The sequence below is a fragment of the Porites lutea genome, chromosome 12 (genome assembly GCF_958299795.1).
Source record: "Porites lutea chromosome 12, jaPorLute2.1, whole genome shotgun sequence".
In the NCBI taxonomy this organism is placed as follows: Eukaryota; Metazoa; Cnidaria; class Anthozoa; order Scleractinia; family Poritidae; genus Porites; species Porites lutea.
In genome coordinates, this window is record NC_133212.1 from 19,196,403 (window position 1) to 19,219,825 (window position 23,423).

At 39.7% G+C, this 23,423-nt stretch overlaps 3 protein-coding genes across 3 annotated transcripts; 1 reads left to right on the top strand and 2 right to left on the bottom strand.

Annotated features, from left to right (window-relative positions):
• Positions 1-283: 283 nt before the first annotated feature.
• LOC140953826 (uncharacterized) lies at positions 284-3,066 on the bottom strand. The gene is made up of 2 exons (XM_073403208.1): positions 2,893-3,066; positions 284-2,083 (listed from the first exon to the last, which is right to left on the bottom strand). The coding sequence occupies exons 1-2, from the start codon at positions 3,064-3,066 to the stop codon at positions 479-481; spliced, it is 1,779 nt and encodes a 592-aa protein (XP_073259309.1). The 3' UTR covers positions 284-478.
• Positions 3,067-13,511: 10,445 nt separating this feature from the next.
• Positions 13,512-16,191, top strand: LOC140921529 (adenosine receptor A3-like). Its single transcript, XM_073371533.1, has one exon. It carries the CDS (start codon positions 14,697-14,699, stop codon positions 15,741-15,743), a length of 1,047 nt encoding a protein of 348 aa, XP_073227634.1. The 5' UTR covers positions 13,512-14,696; the 3' UTR covers positions 15,744-16,191.
• A 176-nt stretch (positions 16,192-16,367) lies between these two features.
• LOC140921217 (uncharacterized) lies at positions 16,368-22,981 on the bottom strand. Its single transcript, XM_073371195.1, has 4 exons — positions 22,871-22,981; positions 19,272-19,526; positions 17,726-17,953; positions 16,368-17,306 (listed from the first exon to the last, which is right to left on the bottom strand). The coding sequence occupies exons 2-4, from the start codon at positions 19,298-19,300 to the stop codon at positions 17,216-17,218; spliced, it is 348 nt and encodes a 115-aa protein (XP_073227296.1). The 5' UTR covers positions 19,301-19,526; positions 22,871-22,981; the 3' UTR covers positions 16,368-17,215.
• Between the last annotated feature and the right edge of the window lie 442 nt (positions 22,982-23,423).

Consider the following 23,423-nt stretch of genomic DNA (forward strand, 5'->3'; position numbering starts at 1 on the left):
GATGACTTAATTCTGCGTATAAGGATTGTTCCTTTCTTGAAAGCGTCTAGTCAATGAAAACACCTGCTGTAAGTACTTAAACTTACCTACCCTTTTTAAGCTGACATTTTCAGCTTAGAAACTAAAGTTCTCAACTGATCGAAGCAAGGCGTTTGCGGGTAAATAATACTATACGGAATACATAATAAATAAATAATACTAAATTAATAAATAAATAAAATAAATAATACTAAATGAATAAATAAATGATCTGAAATAAATAGGCTTCTATATTTAAGGCGGAAACAAGAATATCAATACTGTCTATCCTCATTGCAATGATAAAAATTGGCCACGAGTAAAACCGAAGTCCTGAATTGTAAAAGGTATACCTATAAACGCAGGTGAGTACTTTCTTCTTCTTTTTTTTTTCAAGGCAAACCTCAATTTAAATTTTACCCTGTATTAAAACGCTGATTTTGAGTGCAAATATTAAAATCTAAGTTATGGTGCATATCAAACTAGAAATCCTTTCAGGGGTCTTTTTAACCTTTTGTTTTTGTCTAGGTCTTTCGGGAATGATTCTTTTTTCCGTGTTTTGCAAGATGACCACGTCCTGCATGGCTGGAATGATGCCCTTGCGAAAAGCAATGGAAAGGAGCTCCTCTGCGGTCTTTGTTTGAGGATACTGACGAATGGCCCACTTGAGGTAGAGTGCAAACTCATTCCAATCCACTCTGCCGTCTTCATCCATATCAATGGCCTTCAGTGCGCGTCTTGTGTCATCGCACCTATAGCAGCCAAAGTAGGGCGCCATAAAGCCGTTGTAAAATGAATCGAACTCAAGCTCGTCATCTCCTTTTGATTCCTCTCTAAAATCCCACTCATCCCACATTTGCCGAATTTCGTTGATCAGTCTTTGAGCGTGAGCCTCGTTTGGAACATCTGCTGCAATCACGTCGCTCATCTTGGCGGTTATTTGGCCACCAGACCGGTCAAATAGAACTGCAAGACCAACTTCGCTCATGTATTCCTCTTTCCTATTGTTGTGCAGATCTTCCAGCATGACCTCCTTCATTGTCATGCCTATTTCCTCCGTGAACTGGGGATCCTCTCCGAACAAATGTTTTAGTCTTTCAGCGATCATTTTAGGTGTGGCCACGGTAGTTATTCGCATTGGGGGCTCTTCTCCAAAGAACTTGGCAACATCAAATTCTTGCTTTTCTGGCTGCAGATGGGGAAATCCGAGAACCATATCAAGGGCTCTCTCACCATACACAATCTGTGTTGAATGAGGTTCAAACCCAGTTGTGACCCTAGTGATCTCTTGAGCGGCTTTACGAAGGTACGTACAGTTAAACTGTTGCAGAACCTTTTCATTTCCAAGACGAACCAAGTTCATTATGGTCACGCTGGAGGAAGCGTGACCAATGGCGGAACCTTCTTTAATCAAACTAGCCCATATACCATCTGCTCCCTTGGCAAGACACTCCAACACGGTGCAGTCAGCCATTCCCCATTGCTCGTGGACATGCACCAATAGCTTACCTTCCTTCCAGCAACAATCTTCCATCTCTCTACGAACTGCCGCCGTCCAGGCAGCGAGTTCATGTGGCATGGACTTGCCAGTTGGTTCTTCGTACATCAAACCAAAGGGACGCTCACTTGGGGGCAAAGAGGACAAGTAATGGACCACTTGGAAAATTTGTTCAGGCTTCCTCAGCATACTCTCTGGAAAGTCTCGTAGGTTGATAATTATGCGAGAATCCTTGGAAAGATTTTCTCTCACCCACCTCATTCGATCAGAAAGAAGGTTGTTGATATCTTCAGGAAGAAACTTTTTGTAATCGATGCCACCGTAGACTAAGTCAACCTCAATAATGGCATGTTTGATGCCATACTCTTTCATCTTTTTGAAACCAATGGGAACAGTTGCTGTATCGGGAGCTCTATCTTTGTCGACAGATTCAATGAACTCCGTGAAGGCAAAAAATTTACTGAAGTCTTCTCCTTTTTCTTTAAGTTGACGGCAGAATGTGTCCCCCAGGCGGGTCATGTGGTTAAACGATGCAACGATGATATTCTGGAAGCCTACTTTTTTCACCTATAGATGAATAATAACGAAACAAAAAAATGGGGAGTTAGGGCGTTCCTATATATTTTTTTTGTAAGGTTAGTTTCTGGGAGAAGGGTGGGAAGAATTAGTGGGCAAGAGTGACAGAAGAGAGACGAGGAGAGGAATATGGATAAACAAAAGGAGATCGATTAGAAGTGACTGGTGGAGACGAAGAAGAAACAGATGCAGAAGAAGGAGAAAGAGAAGGTAATGGAGGAAAAGGTGAAAAATAAGGGTGGGGACGGAGGAAGTGAAGAGTGTGAGACATGAAGAGGGGGTAGGAGGAGAAGAGAGGGCAGGGAAGCTGAGGGAGGAAGATAAGAGGAGAAAAAGGAGCAGAATAAGGAGAAGATGAATCAGAACGTGAATTAGCAAGAGGATAAGAAGAAAAGTGTAGAAGAAAAGACAAAGGGTTGGAGGAGACTGGGAGAATTAAGTAGAAGAGAAAGGAGTATCGGGGCGGCTATTGAGAGGCGGTAGAATGAGAAGGAGAGCTTAAGGAGGTGGAGTAGAAGAGAGAAAAAGGGAAAGAGGGGCTTTAGGAGGGAAAAAAGAATAGATAAGGAACAGAAAAAGAGAACGGGAGACAAGAAGGGAAAGGTAAATGAGGAAAGGCAAGAAGAGGAGGAGCAAGAGGCAGATTCAGAAAACTAACGAAATGGAGGGGGAAGAGAAGAAAAGAAACAGATTAAGTTGAAGTCCTTAGCCAAGTGAACATCATATCACACTCTTCCAGTCTACAAATTTTATTCAGTTATAGAGTAATCATAAGAAATATTCAGATGGGACTGGCTCACCTCATTGTATATTTTCCATTTGTTTTCGACAGTATGGCCTCGGAGCTGTCCCACAGTGCTTTCTCGGAGGGAATTGTCCAAAACGAAAAGGTCCAGTTCCTTAAGTTGCTTCAGTTGTTCTTTTGGTTCTCGTAAGTCCTCGTTCATGCGGTTAATTTGTTCCAGGAAAGACATGGTAGATTTACTTGAGCTAAAAAAAGGAACACGAAGAGGAGTCAATTCTGAATCAGTTGCAAGACTTTGATGATCTCAAGTCTGACTATGGTTCTATTTAGGAACAATTTGAATCGTTTCGTGTAGTTCTCAATCGGCTTCAGCCCCATCTTTATGAACCTAGTTTAATGGCCTTTACTCCCACGATTCTCCTGTAGCTTAGTGGCAGAGCATCTGGTCTAGAAGCCAGAAGGTGATAAGTTCGACTCCTATTGGAAGTACTGGGATTTTTTCTTCTGAGCCGCCAGTGTCACTGAATGTGAAAAACGCATCTTTCTCAATATCTTAGTCTTAACACATCACGGAAGATTTGGAAAAGGTAAAACGACCTCTCTCCGCAAATTTTATCGAACTTTGCAACTAGTTATTTTCAATGATTACTCGATGAAAACAAAGCATCACCTTATCGTCAACAGTCAAAAATCTATTTGTCCGGTAGAGCTTTCTCCTCCTAGAGTGCCTGTTGTCTTTAAAATTTTATCGGGGCAAATACATGTTTATTCGATGGAGTCAGTTCTTATATCCTTATTTGTTTGAGTGGTAATAATTCTGAGAATCCGATCACTTCCTCGTTACAAATCTTTCTTACTGATGTAATAAGGGAGGGGCGATTTTGTGCTTTTTGTGCTTTTTATTCCTGTCTTGAAACCAATAGTTCAGGTTTGAAACAGGGGGGAGCTCCCAAAGGAATTTTAGGTAGCGGTATGCCGTCGTAGCCTTTTAATACCTGACCTTGATAAAGAAAAGTTATCTTTGTTATGACCCTGATTCGTTTCGTTTTGCATGCACAGCTAAGTAATTTTTCAAACTAACACCAATGAATTAGATTTTCTGGAAAGACTGTTGATTCCACTAATCTATACCAAGCATCGCTAACTTTCACGCTCCTTTAAAGACCTCCGGTCCAAAAAGATACCCTGTTCAAGACGCTGAATAATGAAATTAGTATATAGAACCAAATAAGGGAGTGCCCCCCCCCCCCGGTAGCTACTATTCTGGGTGTCAGTATTTACTAATCTGAGAAATCAGGAGAAAAGCTAGCGTCTGACGTTTCCTTGTCACATCAGAATTCACATGCATGCTTAGCCGATGACATCAATTCCTTTATTCTAATATGCTCGCATAGCAACTAAATTATATTCCTGGAAACCGATCACTTCCTCAATCGAATCGCCTGTTAGGTATGCATGAACACACGAATATTACTTAGTAATTGTTTTCTTGAGTTTGGCCTCTTATTTAATTGAAATAGCGATTGGAAGTACTTCGATTTTTAGAATAACTAGACGCAGGCAAGGTAGAAACAAGGGTTTTCAGTATTATTATTTAGTTATAGCATTATTACGCAATGTATTAATATGTGAACTACAATCATGGTAATTTAATTATGCATGGAAAGGTTTCTAAATTTACTTGTCAACGTAACGACTTTCATCACTTTCAGGTAAATTGGAAAAGAGAAAAGTTGGTCGCACATGAAATAAAAAACGATAAACAGTTCATTGAGAAGGACAAACGCTAAACGCTATGGATCTCGTTCAACGGATCTTCTATCCGTTATAACATTCCTAAATCAAACAAGGAAGTGTTGCACATCACTTCAGTTTGTTTATGCTTTAATGAAGGTTATTTTTATTAGGAAAGCCGAAGTTTCGCTCTTTTAGCATATTGTGCCCCTGATAAACAAGCAGTTTTCTGAGATATGAAATGAAAACAGATCGCTCATTGTTTGCAAATACAGTCACTGGATTAGGATAACAAAAAACCTCGTGCCAATTTCGAGACCGCAAATGCTGAAATCAAACTTTTACATTAAAACAGTTTTCTTAAAATGGAATAAAGGACATTTAAAGAATTGACCAGATCACTGCTAATTATAGAAAACGTAAGTCGGCTGTTTTTTATAATCAATTTTCATAAACCACTTTACTTGGAAACATAAACGAGGAGCAACAAAATGATAAGTACTCTGTACAGCCATAGGAATTTCTTTGAGCTTCCAGATGTTAGAAAGAATTTCGTAGCACTTGTTGGATTAAAAAGCCAAAAACATGGCAAAAAGACGATGCTGTTCTTTAGGGCTGTCCTTCCGGGTGAAGATCGAAAAAGGAAGCAAGACCTTGAGCAGGGACTGAGATATTACACTCAAACTCAACTCGACTCTATACTTGCGGATTAGAACTTTGCTCAAGTTTGCCAAATTTCTCTGTACTACACTAAGGAGTCATAATTTTTTATGTTTCTTAACTGACAAAATTGAGTTTAAATATGACCGCATCAACAGATATCACAATAAATTATCATAGTTGCACGATCCCTTCAACTTTTTTTGTCCTCTGAGTCAAAGTGGTCAACTGATTTATTCAACATATTCAAGAGAGACTACAAACTTCCTTGTTTCAACCTGTTTTGTACTTGTACTCGTTTAGGAGTTGTTTATAGACACCATGAGTAAAAACTTAACGGGTTAAAGTTATCGTGTTTAAGTAAAAGAAATTGAGACTCCAATATTTATATTTCGAAAGAAAAATGGAACAAGAATATTTTACTAAGTTTGCAAAAATTATATTTTTTGCGTGTTATGAAGACATTTTCAACGGTGCCAAATGACGAGACGTTGCCTTACTTAAGGGGGGTTTATTCGTCAATAGGGTTTTTCCGGAATCTAAGTGCTTTACACTAATGACGTCACAAATCGTGACTCAGACGTTTAAAAACCTAACTAGTATAAGAATTTCGTATGGGAAAGACACGTTCGAAATTTTCGTCGTCTTTGAAGATTTTTATCGTCAAAAGAAACAAAATCCAGCTTGGTTTCGATGACATATATCCTGAAAATAATCAACGTGTGCCAAGACAACGTTAAACATGTGAGTAAAATTATATTACGGCATTTTACTAAGAAATGCATGGAGAGCACGGCTTTAAAGCTTTTCATAAAACGGTGCATATTGGTTAAATTTATGGGCAAAAGTTGCTCAGTTTTTTTTTGAGTGCTTATATTACGCTACTTAGTACTACAGGATATACTACCTGGCCGCACAACAACACAACAAACTTATCAATTTCCGGTTTGTGCTAATGTGGTGTGCTTTTCAGCTTAGAAATTCTGCCACAGTCTTGCAAGAGGCGCATACAAACTCAATTTTCTCTCGTTAGCAATTTTCGGTTTTGGAGTATTTATTTACACAGCCAGAAATATTATGTCATGTCTCGGTGCATAGAGTGCTATCTAAGGATCCGATTTCGGTAGCCTTCTTTGATGAGGTCGCTGTATTTTCTGATTTCAACCGTTTATTTGAGTTACATGGACCAGGTTTTGCTCCCTATAGCAATAATGCCTTTTATATATTAGAATAAAGCTCAAAAAAACATTTTTACAACGCTCATTGCGAATTTTATGAACAGTTTTCATGTCGGAAACGCATGTTGCTCATACAAAGCCTTTGAGTAGAATGCAAAGTTTGTCTGAGTCACGCGGGGGGTCCAAGTGACAAAACTATTTTTATCGTGTAAAGCGCTATTGTCTGGTAAGTGGTTGATAAAACTAGTACAATTAAAATCATCAGTTTGAAACGAGGAAGTTGATTTGTGGTTTTCCTATAGTTAAATAATCGTTGACCACTTTGAACGTAAACGGAATATAAAAGGTTGATTTCATATCTTTTGGTAAAACAAAAAGGAAGGTGCTCTTCACTTTTAAATTCTTATTTTAATTGCTAACCTTGAAAATGTCAGCAACTACTCCGTTCAACGTGTCAGGTACAAATGAACAGGCGGGGACACTTCATTCTTGGAAGCTTTTAGGTCTTGGCCGGTTCTATGTCCGCTTATATATTCCGCCACCGGAACTAAACTAAAAATTAGCCCAAATTCTTGGCCTGTAACAGGTAGCTGCCATTTCTAAGATGCCAAATTTCGTTTATGTCAGAGAGTCAAATCTTTTCTTTAGAACACATTTCAACATTTCAACTTGCCTGCGTGCAGACGTCTCCTATTTCCTTTGTTGCACGCGGAAAAGGAACCTTTTCCGCGTGCAACAAAGGAGGCATTCATTCGATCATGGACGCTGAATATGTATCACACTGAACTCAACTCACGCGTAGTGCAGTTTGTTTACTTACGCATTAGAGCGTTGATCAAGTCTGCTAACATTTCTCTGTACTTCAACAGGGAGTCAACCAGTCTGGACGTTTCTCTCTCAGAGTAAGTGGGGTTTAAATAGGATCGCATCTAGGGTGTTTTGCTCGACGGACCAAGAAAGAGGAGAGACTGCTCGTAGTGTAGATCGCATCAGCAGATATTGCATTGATAATTGTATCACATCATTGTTTTATATTTGTTTGCAAGCTGGACAAAATTTATCAACTAAGGGATACCCCCAAATCCCTTTTTTTCAAGATACGTCGTTTAACTTATTCAAAGAGGGTCTCAATGGGGTTAAGCGATAGGCGTAAAACGGCCAAAAATTTAGTCGATAGCCGTAAAAATTGAAAAATTTTAACCGTTAGTCGTAAATAGGGTAAAAAAGAGTTAACCGTAAAAGGAATTGTTCGGCAGATTTGCTAATTTTAAGGAAGGTGCTAAACTCACTTATGGTTGCGTTTTTTATTACCTGGCTACTGTGATTCAGTACGCACCTTAGGCCAAGCGCCCTTTAGGTGTTGACCTAGACGTAGGCTCCATTTCCGCTGCTCTCTCGGGGAACTAATTTTTTTCCATAGTGAAAGTGTGGCTTCTTGCTGGGGACAGGAGCCTACTGAGGATTAATATTTGGGATTTTCAGGAGGTCGGGCCCTCGAAACAATAGTGAAACAACACGCAGAGATGTCACTGTTTGAAAAACACGTTGCTGATAAACAACAATTCCCTTTTTTTTCTCTGATGCTACTGTAGACATTGCCATGCCTCGTCCCTGTACAGCGTCTTACCACGCAATCTCGGTCATCAAGGCATTTCGGTGGGAACTCGCCCAGACCACGTGACCCAAAACGCAAATGCCGCGCGGAATAATGAGGCCTACGGACAAGGCAACGGCAGAAAGTCGTTCCGTACAGTCCTTCGCTATCATTAAAAACACCGGACACGAGAATTTTGTCTTTGGCCGTTTTTACACTAGAGCTAGAAACAGATTGACTGGCCTGTGTACAGTCGCGCCCTCCCCACAGACACCCCTTCTCCGATTTTTCATGAGGGGAGGGGGCGGCTGTACACAGGCTCTCTGAAATGGATAATCCAGCTTCAAGCAGTCCGTCAAAATTGATGGATAAAGTCAGGCGGATTTTTCATTCAAAGTTAAAACTATTTCATTTTTAAATTAAGGCGTATTACCTATCTGACGAGAATCATTAAACGGATAACTCGTCTCACACGAATAATCCGTCTCTAGTGTAAAAACGGCCATTTCTGTTATAAAGAATGTCGCGTCCCGGCTTGAGTTGGGCGTTCGCGTGTCTGCTCTTTCTTTTTCACAAAGATTATTTTTAAATTGACTATTGACATTTCTATGTGTAAAATAATATCACAAGTGGAACACTTTTAAAAAAGTATGATCTATCAAATGTTAAAATTTTTCAAAAGAATAGCTTATTTCATCCCGAGATGATCCGAAGACCTTTATTTTGCTTTAAAGACACAAAAAATTCAGGTTAATTAATATTTAACTCTTTGAAACAAAATTAATTAATTTCTTTTTTTTTTTTGTTAACCGTAACTGAAAAAAATTAACCGATAGCCGTAAAAGAGCCAAAATTTTAGCCGATAACCGTAAAAGCCACTACCCCATTGAGACCCTCTTCAAAGTGGTCAAAATGCCGAGATTCACGCTGAGCCAAAATGTCCTTAATTGTTTCAACCTGTTTTGTACTTGTTTGCTAAAAGGCAACTTCTCTGGTTAAAGTCGTACTGGATTGATGGGTGGGGGAATTCGAAACCAATACAGTTATGTATGTCAGAAAAGGATCAACACTACTTATTGTCCGGGTACAAAACAGAAATCTTTTTGCATGTTCAGACGACTATTTCATCAGTGCCCAAGTTTAAGCTTTTAGGCAGTCTGCGTCTCACGGTATATTCCACGAAGGACTAATGCCTGATTACATGAGCTGGCTTGCTTTGCCGGGGTCTTTTTCCTCGCATATTTCACTATCTCTGTCTTCGACTTTACATATTGGCCATGTTTTGAAGTAAAGGATGAAGAGGACTTGCTCTTGGAGAAGACAGAGGGTACAGAACCGGTAGAGGCAAAAGACATAGTAAATGATTATGAAACTTGTGAGAGCGAAGAATGACTCCAGCGCCCGATAATTTTATGCACCAAACGGGAAGCCTAACTACATAAAAACTATGCGAAAACTTACATGTATACAGCTACAAAACACCTATAAAAGAGGCCCAACCTAATTTTCTTCAAACCACAAGAAAACCGGAAATAATTTTAACCCTGTTTATCACGGTTTTGACGATTTCTTTTCTGCTTTTATCGACAAGCTCAGCGAGTGTCGAATTTTATAAGTTAACAACCCTTGAAAAAATGATTTTATTAGCGGTAATAAAAGTACCCAGCTCAAACAAGCGTTTAATTTTCCCTTCACTTTTATTTACGGACAACCAGTGACAAGAAGTCGTGTTTGAGAAATGTAAAAAAGCGGGGAAGAGCTCACAGCAGAGAAAGGACATTTGCTTTCAGACCACCGTGAAACGCCGTTTCTAACTTTTTCAAATCAATTTTCATAGTGAAGCAAGTTGTTTTGTTATTTTCAGGTATAAATGTACAATGACCCAAGGTACTTTTCAGTCAGGTCTTTGAAAAAGCGAACTGCAACGCTTTTAAAAATGTTATGTAAAACTACTAGAATACAACTGGGAAGCAAACTCTACTGGTTAATAGTAGAACCTTCACTTCCTTTTCAGGAGGAAACACTTGTCTTCCATAAGGCTTAATAAAATCTAGAAATATATTATCTTTGAAATACTGACCTCTTTTTAGGATGAAACAAAGTTTAAGTTTTTGTGTAGTGTTAATGATGTGATAGGGAATACTGTAAATCACCTCTGAAATAAACATGAACACTGTTCCCAAAGAAAAATAGAAGCTGCTTATATAAAAAACGAAAACAATAACATCAGGGGTTATGGGGTTTTTGTTTAGTCTCAGGTAAAAGGATGAGGGATTCAAAAGATATGACTGTCTGGTCACATTATCATGTTGTTGAAAACAAAATTCATACCCCAAACAAGTACAGGTATGTTTTATTAATTTGATTAGAATATATCTTGGTAAGGTTTATCATCTACAGGTACATTGTTGCTTTGGATCTCTATAAAACCGAATACAATAATAGTGCTAATCAAGTCCATCTTTGGTTTGAAAAACAATGTGATTCAGATACAGACCGTTTCAGGGAAGAACACTACCCAACTTAAACACATGACTCTGTAGCTAATACAAGCATTGACCCTCAAACACAGTTAATTTGTCCCACTCACAAAGAAGTAATATACACCTATTTCAATTAAGGTTGCTTCTGAGAAGAATGATGCATGATCTATGTTTCATAGCCCGCGGTGCATTATTGTAGCAAGTCTAGTAAATTATGTGCCCGCAACGAGCCTAGAAACCTAGAGGCAAACGCTGCTAACGCTGCTATGCTATGTCAGCAAAACGTGTAGACAATGTATTTCAAAACACTGAATCCCAGGCTTGTTAATTTAAGACAGTGATCTGAGGTTAGGTTTTTCTCTGTGGTAATATGCAAATACTGCAAATTTTCAACGAGTTTGCTTGGCTCGTGCACGTGGGAGTTTTGGATTTAAAAAAAAAAACAAACAAATTCAAGGCGTTTGTTGAACAACAATAAATAACTTAACATTACGTTTTATCTATTTTTGAGGCAATTTTTTAAAACTGAATGAAAGAAAATAATAGCGTTGATTTGCTTTATTGAAATAACCAGCATTCTGGCCCATGCAAAAACACAGCTTAATCAGGCGGTAAAACCCTATTCATTTAATCATGTTAAAAGAAGAGGCTTCTAATTTTTTACTTTGAGATTTTGTAAATGAAATTTTTCAGCTCGCGCATGCCTAAGAATTTTAGCAGCCATTTGACTTGAAAGCTCTCTTGAACGCCTTTTCACAAATGGTCTCCATTATTTCAATGAACGTGAACAAGACTAAACTTCCCGCTCCAGAATTGTTTACCATAGTGCACTGCAAGCTATGAAACACGGTTCACGGTAGCAACCTTAATTGAAATAAGTGTATACACTTCAGAAGTGATAAATAAAGTTTCTGATCATAAATAATTTAGATGCCACCTTCTGGCTCTCATGCATGACAAAAGCAACTTTGTTGCTGTTTAATACAGAAAGATTAATTGATTTGTGCCCTCTCAGAAGAGTACTTGACCACAATTTTACTGTCTTCATTGACTATGTGTGTTCAGCAAATCCTACAAGAAAGAAAAACAAAAAAAGCAAAAGGAAATCTAAAACACTGTTTAAAAAATAACAACAACACTTAGGAGCCTAAACGGAGGACAAAAAATGTTATTAGGTGTTTCCCCATAATTGATACAACAATTATTTATAGTTTATAAAAGGGAAAAGTACAAAATTCATTCGAGTCTCTTCAGTGCCTTCGAATACGTCAAGCTGCGAGGAGCGACGTGAGGCGATTGTATTCACTGGATATGTAATTTAGTAGTTTTATTTCAACATTAAAGATGAGCGAAATTAACATACTGCTTTACGAACAATTAGCAGGGTTTATCTAGGATATCACTTGAGCGAAACAGTTCTCAATACAAACTTGTCTGTCGATTGGAACTTTACACACCGTCTGGGTACACTTGCTCGGCGCCAGCTCCGAATGTAGTTAGTTTCAGCCATTTTCAAATGAAATTTATGGCTGAAAAATAACAGCATTCAGTCTGTAACTATGCCTATGCCACAATTCCATCCTTAAAACATTTGTCAATCGTAGTTAAGAATAGAAACAAGAAGAAACCTTCATAACAAAGGCGTCCCAAAACAGTCGCCAAGTGTACTAAATATGGCTCTGGCAAGGTCAATTTTTGGGACGCAATTTTCTCAAAGACAAGGACAAATAACACAAAACAACAACAAGAAGTGCTTACCTCGAAGGTTCAAGTTTGGCTTGTTATTATTCGGTTATAAATGTGACATATGAAAGTTTTACCTTATGAATAAAAAAAACTCCAGCCATCGGTAAAAAAAAAAAGATTTTCACTTTCAATGTACCAAAAAAATTTTGCATCTCTTAAAATCCTCACCCACCCCTCCCCCCCCCCCCCCCCACATCACTTTTCTAATGGTCCATCCCTAAAACCCATTGCTTGAATTTTTTGACTTTGCTAAAGTTCCGTGATTAAACCAATCGGAGGGATGTAGCTAGGCTTCCCGTTTTATGGCCTTCTTGGTCATTACTTAATAAATAAAGTGCAGTGCTACTGGGAAAGTCTGTTCACAGACCCTCTATTTTCTCTTAAAAGTCCGTCGAGGGCGGGTGATAAAATCTCTCGCACGCTTGCTTCGCTCGCCGACGTTTTTGGAAAGAACGAATAGAAAAATAAAACAACGTCTGTTTACAGGCTAACTTGAACGCTGCATAGGGTTTTTATTATGCATATGCCGATGGTCGTTGACCATATTCATCTGACTGAAAAAACGTTGTCTGTTGAAAAGTATAAACCATGATAGAACGATGGGACCTAATGGATTTATGGGTAATTCCAAAAAAGGTCAAACGGTTTCCAGTTTTCTTGGCGATAAGCTCACAACTTCATTTATTTAGGGCACATCAGAGATCTCTACATTTAAAGAGCGAAACCATATCACTAACGCACTCTTGAAAATTATATTAAGATAGGACCTAAAAGGTTTCTTGGAGGACATTAAGTCCCGGAGGACATTAAGTCCCTGTTTACATGGAGTGGGGGACCCCGGTCTAGTGGGGTAAGTTTCTTTTGTTTTGTGTCCCCCAGAGCGTGAAAACAAAAGAAACCAACCCCACTAGAGTGGGGTCCCCCACTCCATGTAAACAGGCCCTAAAAGACATCGGGATGTCTTAAACAGGTTAACAAAGTACTCCAGGGATTTGCATCCGCACAAGCAGCTCGTAACAATGTGAACTTTTGTTTATAATTGAATTAACTTTGAATTTGCTTTGCTAATGAATGTATACCCATTATATTCTTCAAACAACAAGGTTTTTTTTTAATATATTGGGTAAATATTACAAACAGGATTCCAATAATCACACGCCTGACACGTAACTCGGCTTTTACTATTCCTTTCTAGTAAGCAAATGTCCGGCTCTCAGAGGGCAATTTTTTAAGAGTTTGACGCTTAATTAAACCAAAACCGGCGACCTTTATGTTTCAGTCACAAATGACAGCATGCTCTTATGAGACCACTTTTAAAAACAATTTGTTGGCCAGATACCAAATGAAATAAATTATTAAATTGCGAAATTCAAATAGAAGCGGCTCTGATAAAGCAATAATTTGTATCTGAATATTCACCTTGCTCTTTACTATAAACTATCGATCGAGCCCTCAGGCTACCCAATTATAGTCGCAACAGGACCAAAAATTAACCGTGTCTGCGGAGACAAAAAGCTTTTTACTGTTTTGTGTAGTAAAAGATTTAAGAGAGTTCAATTTAGACGCAAAGGTCAACAAAGGCTAGAATCCTTTAGCGTGCCTTCTCAATATATGGCTCATTTAATATTTTTTTGTAAACCACTTTAAAACTAATATAACACCTACATCTTTGAGGACGATAATAATTTCTTATTGTGTTAAGTGCATAGCCTGCGTAGGAGGCGTCGAAAGGGGTAGGGGATTAAGGGGGAGATGCGTAATTGACAAGGAATTTTTTTGTGTGCTTTTTCCAAATTTTCGAGACCTTCTATACCTTTGACAAATTCATTTTCTTGTAACGTATTCTTATTTACTTTTGTTCCGAGACAGTTTAATGGGACATAAAACCGCCGTCTTTAGTTACTGTTTGTTATCCATCAAGTACATGACTGGGAAATATGCCTTCTTGTTTTAGCTCCTTATGTAATCGATTGCCCGAGCTAAGTTTGCTTAAAAGGTCTGAATCTCATTGGAATAGGATCACAGGCAATCCCTGTTCAGCTACTAATGCTTCTTTGGTAAGCCTCTACATTTTGGTCGCCTTATATAGGCCTTTCAATTATTTATTCAGCCCTGACAATGTTAACTAAATTATAAAACTACTCAATCAGTTTTGTGGAAAACCGATGTCATTTAGCAAAAGACGCAGATGGTTTTCTTATTTGTTCAGGGCCGTTATACACTCCGGATATTGTTATCACACGTATATTGCCATTCATATACAGCTTAATGGTTCCCCTTATCAGTGATAGGTTTTTTAAATGAAGGTCTTCCTCATCACTAATTGTTTTGGCTGAGTTTTGTGCTTTTGTTTCTTTCCTATATCGGCCACCGAACGATATAGATTTATCAGAGTTACGTTCTAGTTAAGTTTACAGTTACTGATCCTCATCAACGTCAAGTCCATTGCATCTTTTTCCAAGAAATGAAGACCATTTCAGCTGTCATTCCCTCAAACAACACATCTCCGACATCTTCAACACAACAGCTTTACTGTAAGGCCGAAGGAATAGCAGTTTGCGGCGTTTTATCGTTAGAAGCTATCTGTATAGTTGTAGGAAACTTTCTCACCCTTTTCCTTTTTTCCGTTACCAAAGAGCTTCGTAAGAGGAGCTTGTTTCTTGTCATCAATATGGCTTTTGCGGACCTCATGATTGGAGCGCTGAGTCTACCATTATACATTTACTTCTATGTTGGGGATGTGTATCAACTGTGGAATGTAACGATAGAAACTAAATGGCGCATATTCTTTGCTGCATTACAAGTGATTTTTTCTAAAGCCTCGCTTATTTCTGCAGCCATGATATCCTTTGAGAGACTGTGCGCCGTTCTTTGGCCACTGAAACACCGTACACTGTCAGAAAGAGCTTATCGCATCGCTGTAAGCACAGTTTGGATACTAGCTCTCTGTTTTTCCGCGATTGCCAACCTTTCGTACTACTATATTTCACGAAAACTAGCCAACTGGTTTTGGATCTCAAGTCCTTTTATACTAACAATCATCGTAGGTGGGTGCAACATCGCTATTTGGAGAAAAGTCATCGTTCGACGGGGCCGGCATAAGAAGCACAGCAGAGTCAGTACAAATCAACGCCTAACGAATACCTTATTGTTTGTATCGATATTTCCATTGCTGACGTGGTTACCTCTATTTATTGTGAACTACTTAAAACAGGTTCAAAATGTTTCCATGCCTCCGAAAATTTATTACGTGTTTGTAATTCTTAACTGTTCCCACTTTTTTGTTAATCCAATTGTGTATGTCCTAAGAATTCCCGAGTTTCGACAAGCGCTATGTTGGCGCTATTTTACACGAAAGCAACCGTTCTTTGACGAAGGAAGACAAACTAGAGTAGGTCTTTTAAGACCCATGAGTCAGCGATTAACGTCACAGGCTGTTCCCGATCATTTAACTATCCCCTCCTGTCCAAAGTTGTCCTTGGAACAGGACGTCGAGGACGCAAAATTGTGAGTGATACTTATTTAGACGAATTTTAACGCAAAAACTGTAATATATAAAGAGTGTCTAAAAGCTTGAACGTTCATGGGAGTTGGTAAAACTTGTGAAAGCGTTTCGAGAAACTCTGTCCTGCAAAGTAATTAACGGAAGATGAACTAAACCGGGGTTTATCTCCACAAACTTCAACGCAAAAACAAAACTGTCATTTCATAAAGTGGACGAAGACATAGTGTATCTACTACTTAGCAAGTGTCAATCATTTCATCCATCTAAATGGCAAAAGAACGGAACATCTTTTTAACCACCTGTCAGGAAAGTTTACTGAGACCTTTAGATTCTAAGACTCGCTTTTTTTTAGCCGAAAGTCACCGAGAAACAAGGAAGTCGACGAAAGGAAGGCAAAAGAGAGATGCCGTTTTGAGACCTCTGACACAGAGTCAAGCTGTTCCCGACAATTAAATGGTGGTCCTGGAAGAGAACATCGAGGACGCCAAATTGTAAGCGATCATAATTTGACGAATCATAACAAAGCTACAGTACGTTATAAAACGTCACACAGAGAACAAATCGCTAAAAACTTGAGTTCCTTATAAATAAATAAATAAATAAATAAATAAATAAACAAACAAACAAACCTGGATTTGTGGAATCGATTTTATTGCACTCTCAACTTCCACCACGCACACCAAATACAAAATTTCCTTTCATTATTCAATTTCATGTACGATAGAGCTGATTATCTTCAGAAACTTGCAAATACGCTTTACTACAAGCTCGTCATGGGCATCAGCTACTAAACTCGCCATAAAAGTTCCTCCACCGATCTCACTCAGAAGTCAATGACAAACTACATCAAAACAAACAGTTTAATATTTTTGCTGCCTGTTCGTCACCAGTCACGGATACTTCTGAAGCTGGACCATATACCCTCTTCTTCGTTCCCGTCACCCACGTCTTAAGAGCAATCAAAAAGCAATAGGATTCCACGTTCTAAATCAAGCCTACCGTTTATTTGATTCCAGGTCGGAGAGGGACTGGTGCGAATGACGTCACTCTAGCAAGACATTGAGGGCGCGGTTGTCATCCAATTGCGCCCTCTGGACTCCAGTAACCCTCCGTCTTGAAAATCAAATAGACGGTGCTCGACGCATGTACACACGAAAACAAGAAAAAACTAGTATTCTGGCTTACTGAAATCTACGTAGAGATTGCTTAGTTTTCTTATCAAAGCCCTCTTTTTCAATAATCAAAATCTATTTTAACAACGCATTATGCCACTATGCTTGCTATGAGCACGTTCCTTTTAGATGGTCTGGAGCACGATTGATTGTAAACATCACTAGGATCAAGTTTTGGTACATCAAAAGAGGTGAATCCTTGTCCAGATGGGACAAGTGATATTGAATCAAAAATCCTGCTCCAGATCATCCCAAAGGAACGCAAACTAAATGAGCTTAGAAAAAACAAAACTAAAAATTTATTGTTTAGTTATTATCAGCCACTTGAGGTGGAGTTTGTGAAGTTGGAGCTGGTTTACAACCACAGGACTTGTGGTAAGCATTTCTAATGACTCTCCTGTAAAGAAAAAAGGAAAAAGGTTTCATCAATTTCCATTCAGGAAAATTGCCAAAACTGACTTAATGAAATCAGAACTTCGATTCGTTAATACCGTAATGAGTATTAGTAGAAACCGACTAGCATGCTATCACGTTTTTCAGTCTGACTGGATAACGTTTTCAGAGACCGCGAAGCATGGTGGGTGTCTTCAAGGGACGGAGAGGGGAGAAGGGGGGGGGGGGGGAGGCTAACAGGCTAATCCGAACACATAAGCGAGAACATACTAGGGGTCGCGGGGGGAAAATTCCCCCGAAGAGAATTTGCAATTTGGTGTCCTGAAATGGCTAGAAATGCATCAAAAACTATTACAAAGTAGCACCCTAAGTACTTGGAGATACTAGGCTGCATATTTAATTTTAAGGAGTTGTAAAACACACCAATGGTCAAGTTCCGCATCAGTTGTTGGAAACATAGTAGGCAGCTCATCCACAAGCCAACCACATCGATCATAGACGAACAGTGCACTTGTTTTGTTGTGTCCCAGGAACGCATGCACAAGACCGCGCTGATCACGTGGCTCCCTGATCAAGTCTTCAGTGCTACTCCCTCCCTCATGGAAGAGATTGCGAGCAGCCACCGTCATGAAGACAATACCTCTCATGTTGCTATAGAAACAAACAAAAAATTGTCAGTCCTGTTTCAACTGGCCACAGTGCGCATGCGTAAGCCTTTGTATGCCATTAGAGGGCTGTAAGACCTTTCCAGAAATACCACAGAGCCATTTTTCCACGCCATGAGGTTGAGTGATTATGGATGCTCACGATTCCTCACTCCAGAAACCACAAGGGTTTAGGCGCAACTATTTTTCTGGGATTGTTTGGCTGGACGAGTGTCTCTTGCGATTGGTCAATAGTTGTCTCCATTGACTAACTATAACTAACGTTTGTTGACCCAGAGGATCACAGAAATCACTGCACCCAAATCTTGTACCCATTCTCCCTATACCGTAAAATTCCAAAAATAAGCCCCTCCATGTATAAGCCCCTCCAAACATAAGCCCCCCAAACCGGTAACGCAAAAAAAACCCCGTTAAATCGCCCCTCCAAATATAAGCCCCCCGGGGGCTTGTACTCGGAGAATTGCCCTCAAATACAAGGTAAAAACAAGCAAAAACGGTAAATTTCCTTCCAACTATAAGGCTAGCCCAATCGGTTTTGAAACGCAAATTTCCCTCCGTATATAAGCTCCTCCGAATATAACCCCTTCCAAAAATTAGCCCCTCAAAAAGGGCCCTTCAAAAATATAAGCCTCGAGGCTTATTTTCGGAATTTTACGATAATTTTTTAAGTGGGGGATTATATAACAAGCAATCAACTGACAAATCAGTGGCCCAGAATTAAACTGACAACCCACAAAGGCCAACATTGTAAATGACAACTGAAATTGTATACCTCCATCAAGGTCCTGTAAGACTACAGTATTCAAAGCTGCAAATACGAGTCGGCCATCGGACAATGTCCGAATAAATTGTCCGGACAACGTTAGAAGCAAAGACTCTCATTTACCGATGAACAAAATCTACATTGAGCACACCTGATTTGTTGCACCAACGAAATACTTCTGTTGCAGTGAATATGTGGCAGTTCTTGTAAACTTCGTTTTAACTTGGCAAATAAAATGGTTGTTTCGAGTAGCAATGGGTGGCACAAAGGTAAGAGCACTCGCCTCCCACCAATGTGACCCGGGTTCGAATCCTCCCTTGCTCTGAAGGATTTTTCGCTGGGTACTCTGGTTTTCCCCTCTCCTTAAAAACCAGCACTTCCAAATTCCTTTTCGATCTACAACGCACTGACACGTTTCAACGAGTTCTTAAGAACTGCTGAGTGCTCCGTGTGTTAACAATGCATACAATTACAATGTTATCTGCGACAAATAATGCGTCCTATATACTTAGTCCGACCTTTTACCTTATCCGATCCTTACCTCTTGGCAATTCTTCGCATCTCGGCCATTCTGGCAATGGCCTTGTTGCGAAGGCAGGCTTGTCATCAGGACTTTCCCCGTTGTCATTTGACCATCCCCAGGACCACAACGGACCCTTCTGTCCGCTGGTCGAGCACTGGGCCCAAGGATGGCAACTGTCAAGGTCAGCGTCAGTTGCGACCTGAACTGGTCAGTGGCATGGCAAGGAGCGTGACGACGAGAAAAGCCAGTATTCCCATCGCTACAATTAAGTGCCTGCAAAGGAAGAAATAAAATCAGCCACGAATGGAAAGTTTTCAAACCTAAAGTGATGGACAGAAGTCTTTAGCACTGTGATTCAATTCCCGTATTTATGTATTTGATGTAACCCACTTCTCTTAAGAGCAGTGCTGAAATTCAGAGGAATTTCGCGTTCAACACTGATCTCTTCCGCAGTGGCCGCGATCCTCTTGGTCAGCGACGGACGACAAAAGGGACCCCTGGTGAGGAGATTGCGCGTTCAAGACCATAAAAGTGAGGCGTGGAATAGGGACTGCGCATGTGTTCGCTTGTTTCTTTGACGGTGTTAAAAAGCGACAAGTTCACTCCTGTCCCAAGACCTTGTCCAGGGATTGTAGATTTGATTTTAAATCCATTTTTTGGGGGGTGAAGATTACTCTGCCATCGGGCTTCCAAGTTTTTCCAACGGATTGAGAAGCCTTCTGCATCCTGGACAAAGTTCGGTGAAATTTACAGAGATATCCTAGGTAGTGGAGGGTTCAGCTTTGTGATCGCATATCGTACCCAGTTTCCTACTCGTTTAAAACTCGGCAAATTCTTTGCAGACGAGGAGCCCAAGTAGCTGTAATTGCAATAGGCCATTTGCATGATGACCTCATTTTACTACTATGACCAGGATCCTTCAGGGTTTTGCTTTCTTGTGCATATTTAATAGGGCTTTTGTTATTTAAACCACACTGGGGCTACCGAATTTACATATCAAAGGAAAAACGAAAAGAATTCTGGTCGTAGTAGTAAAATGACGCCATCGTCTAAATGGCCTATTTAGGGCGGTCTAAATTAGGTAACGCTTGATCGCTCGTTCAAAAGTCGAACTCAACTTCGTGCAGTTCGTCAACAGAAAGAAAATGGTCCACCAAATTACAAAGCAATTACACTCCCGAAGATCGTTTTTCGAAGTCTAAACGCAAATATAATCTTCACGGACAAATTAAAGAAACAATTTCACTGGTGCGTGCGATGTAAACATCAATGTGCAGTAAAATTCTAAGTTAAAGAAACAACTTATCTAGCTTTTCGGGCAGCTCTAACCTACACTATGATTCGCGATATTTCGATTTAAGAATCAGATTTTCCTGGTCCTAACGAGTTAACTTCAAGAAACGGGGACAAGCATCGAGAACTTGGAATCTAGATATTTGTAATGTCGACGTTTCACGTTTGACCCTGTATCCGGGAAAACCAAATTGCGGAAATTAATAAGTATGTCAATGAAAACTGGCCTCAGAGGAATGTAACAACGACATGAATATATGTTAAGACATACCGGATCTTCAGTTAGATGATCCTTTATGGTCTCTATTACACTGTGCTTTCCAAAGTAATCATACAGCACTAAGTTTATAAGAATTCAATGAAGTGAATCACTGAATCGTGAACGTCAAGAACCCAAACTGTCAAAGAACAATAACTACGCTTTAATATATGTAATAGATTTTCTTTGTTTATAGGCATCAGCCTCGCAGTGTTGAATAAATCATGAGCTCGTTTAGCTTAGCTTATCAAGCTAAAAGCTCCTACTTGCCGCAAAGAAACACCATTACAAAAAGGGTCTCGTTTTAGCTATCACTTGACCAGCCAAGATAAACCACTCGTTTAAAACGGTCCCTTCAATTGTACCTTTGCAGCTAGGCATTCACGTGATACAAAACCGCCATGGTGGAGAGCAATAGGAGGAAATTAACATATTTAATGATGTAAACATTTTATTTGTCTCGTCCCAAAGCGTCCCTACAGCATGACGGTTGTGTACCACGTGAATGACCAACTGCAAAGGACCTAAACTGTCCATTACAAATGATACAACTAGATCGCCTACGCCGCTTAACTCCAGTAACTCCTAGATTGATTAGGTTAAGGCAGCATCCTTAATGTTGAAAGACTATTATGGGCCCGGCTTGTGTCGAGCTCGCCTGTGAATAGTTCTTCCAGTTATACATAGTACGATCTCCTATCCTAGAGCTCTGGCGCTTTAGGACCGAACTCCTTAGTAGGGAGGTCTGTTGAAAGATCAGTGTTCAGCGTTTTCAGTAGAAATGGAAACATCAGGAATTGACTTGAAATGACTAGTTGGAAGGTGCCCTGAAAGGCCGAAAGGGATTCCAGTCACTGGGAACTGCGTTTGTGTTTGTTTGTTTTGTTTTGTGTTTTTGTTTTTGTTTTTTCAAACAAAAAAGGAAATCGAAGGACCCCTCCCTAATGTCTTCAATTGTCCAATGCACACGTGGCAGTGCAAGATTCGCTGTCCTTCTCGTTCTCTGTGACGAGTAATAGGAGAGGACCCTGGGAAAGAGATTGCGCGAAATAGCAACACACACTAGAGGCCTTCCAAACGGAGTCACGCAATTGCCGCTCCACGCCGACTAGTCTGCTGCGAACGAAGCAAGCAGCACTAAAAGCGCTGCAAGGCGCACTAGCAAGGTGACACGTACTACATAAGGCTGTCAGCAGTTTCTTTGCTTTCTTTGGCGTTGGGACAAAGTTCTTGAAGATAAAATAACAAATCACGGCACGAGAAAACCCGATCGTGTTTTTCAAGGTCAGGTTCAACGTCCGGCCAAAGAATGTGATTTAGCTTATATAATAAAGCCTAACAGCGAGCGCTAATACCCGGGAGGATGACGGCTCCGCTTAATTAAGCGTAAAGGGATGAAGTAAAAATTTTTCCAGGATCGGACCGATCTTGAATGTTATCAGAATTTCAAACCCACTAGCCAGCTCAAATCTTAAACGAATTTTTCTCTATTTCAGCCCAGTCGACTGCAAATCGGTTAATGGCATTTAGGGATTGCTCGCTAGTTTAGGTTAACAGTACCTTCCCCTCCCCGGAATTTCGACCTTTAAAAAATTTCAATATTCTGCCGTTTTGTTCCGTCAGGGTCTTTTAAACACTGAACACAGCCTGTGACTTAGTAACAAAGGAAAATCCGGTCCCTTTCCTTGGGAAAAAGATTCCATGCATACAAGTTGAGTAATCCGCCGGTCATGAAAATGATATACGACGTCGTATAATCGTTCTTCCTTCAAAACCAACGTTGAGATACTTGGGCCATACATGAAAAGATCAACGCAATTAATTAAACGCCTGAAAAACTATTAGACAAATTTTTAAGCAAAAAAACTAAAGGACAGTTTGTACACGTATCGTGAACGACAACCTAAATGATGCATAATATAATACCCGTCGTCTTGTCGAACAATTATCATATACAAGTTCTCTTTAAATTAAATATGTGACAAAATATATCTAAGGTGAAGCTAACAACATTCAAATTGAATGAAAATATATATATAAAAAAGGGCGCTAAGTTTATACTCACAGCTTTAAGCGGCGCTCAAACTTGTTTCCTCGGGATTCCTTCCCCTTTGAACTGAAAACCCGAATGCAATCTCTAAACTAGGCCAAGTGATATTTGATCTGTGACATTTTTGTTAATCACGAGTTCCTAATGCGAGAAACGCGTGACAACTTGTGACACCCACTAGGAATAGGCGTGTATATCTCATGCCGTGCCCCGCTAAAAAAGAAATTGCCCTTTTTAACGTAACCCGCCTAACTTTCTAGGATTTGATGTGGACTGATCCTGTGAGGGCTATTGCCTTTATTCACGCGCTGGATTTTGGGGTTTGTTTTCGCACAGGTAGCCCAAGCTCGAAATATGACATCGGCGAACATCGGCATTGTTGCGTAACATTCGAAATATAAGGATTTGTGTGGGGAAACCTACGAAAATGAAAGGATTTTAATAAAGGTTATGGGTTATGTACACGGTTTTACCTTTATACAGGGAGAAAACCCGTTACATAAAAACCCATAAAACGGCCATACATCGGCGCGTGGACCACACAGGGGAGACGTAACACACATTTTAA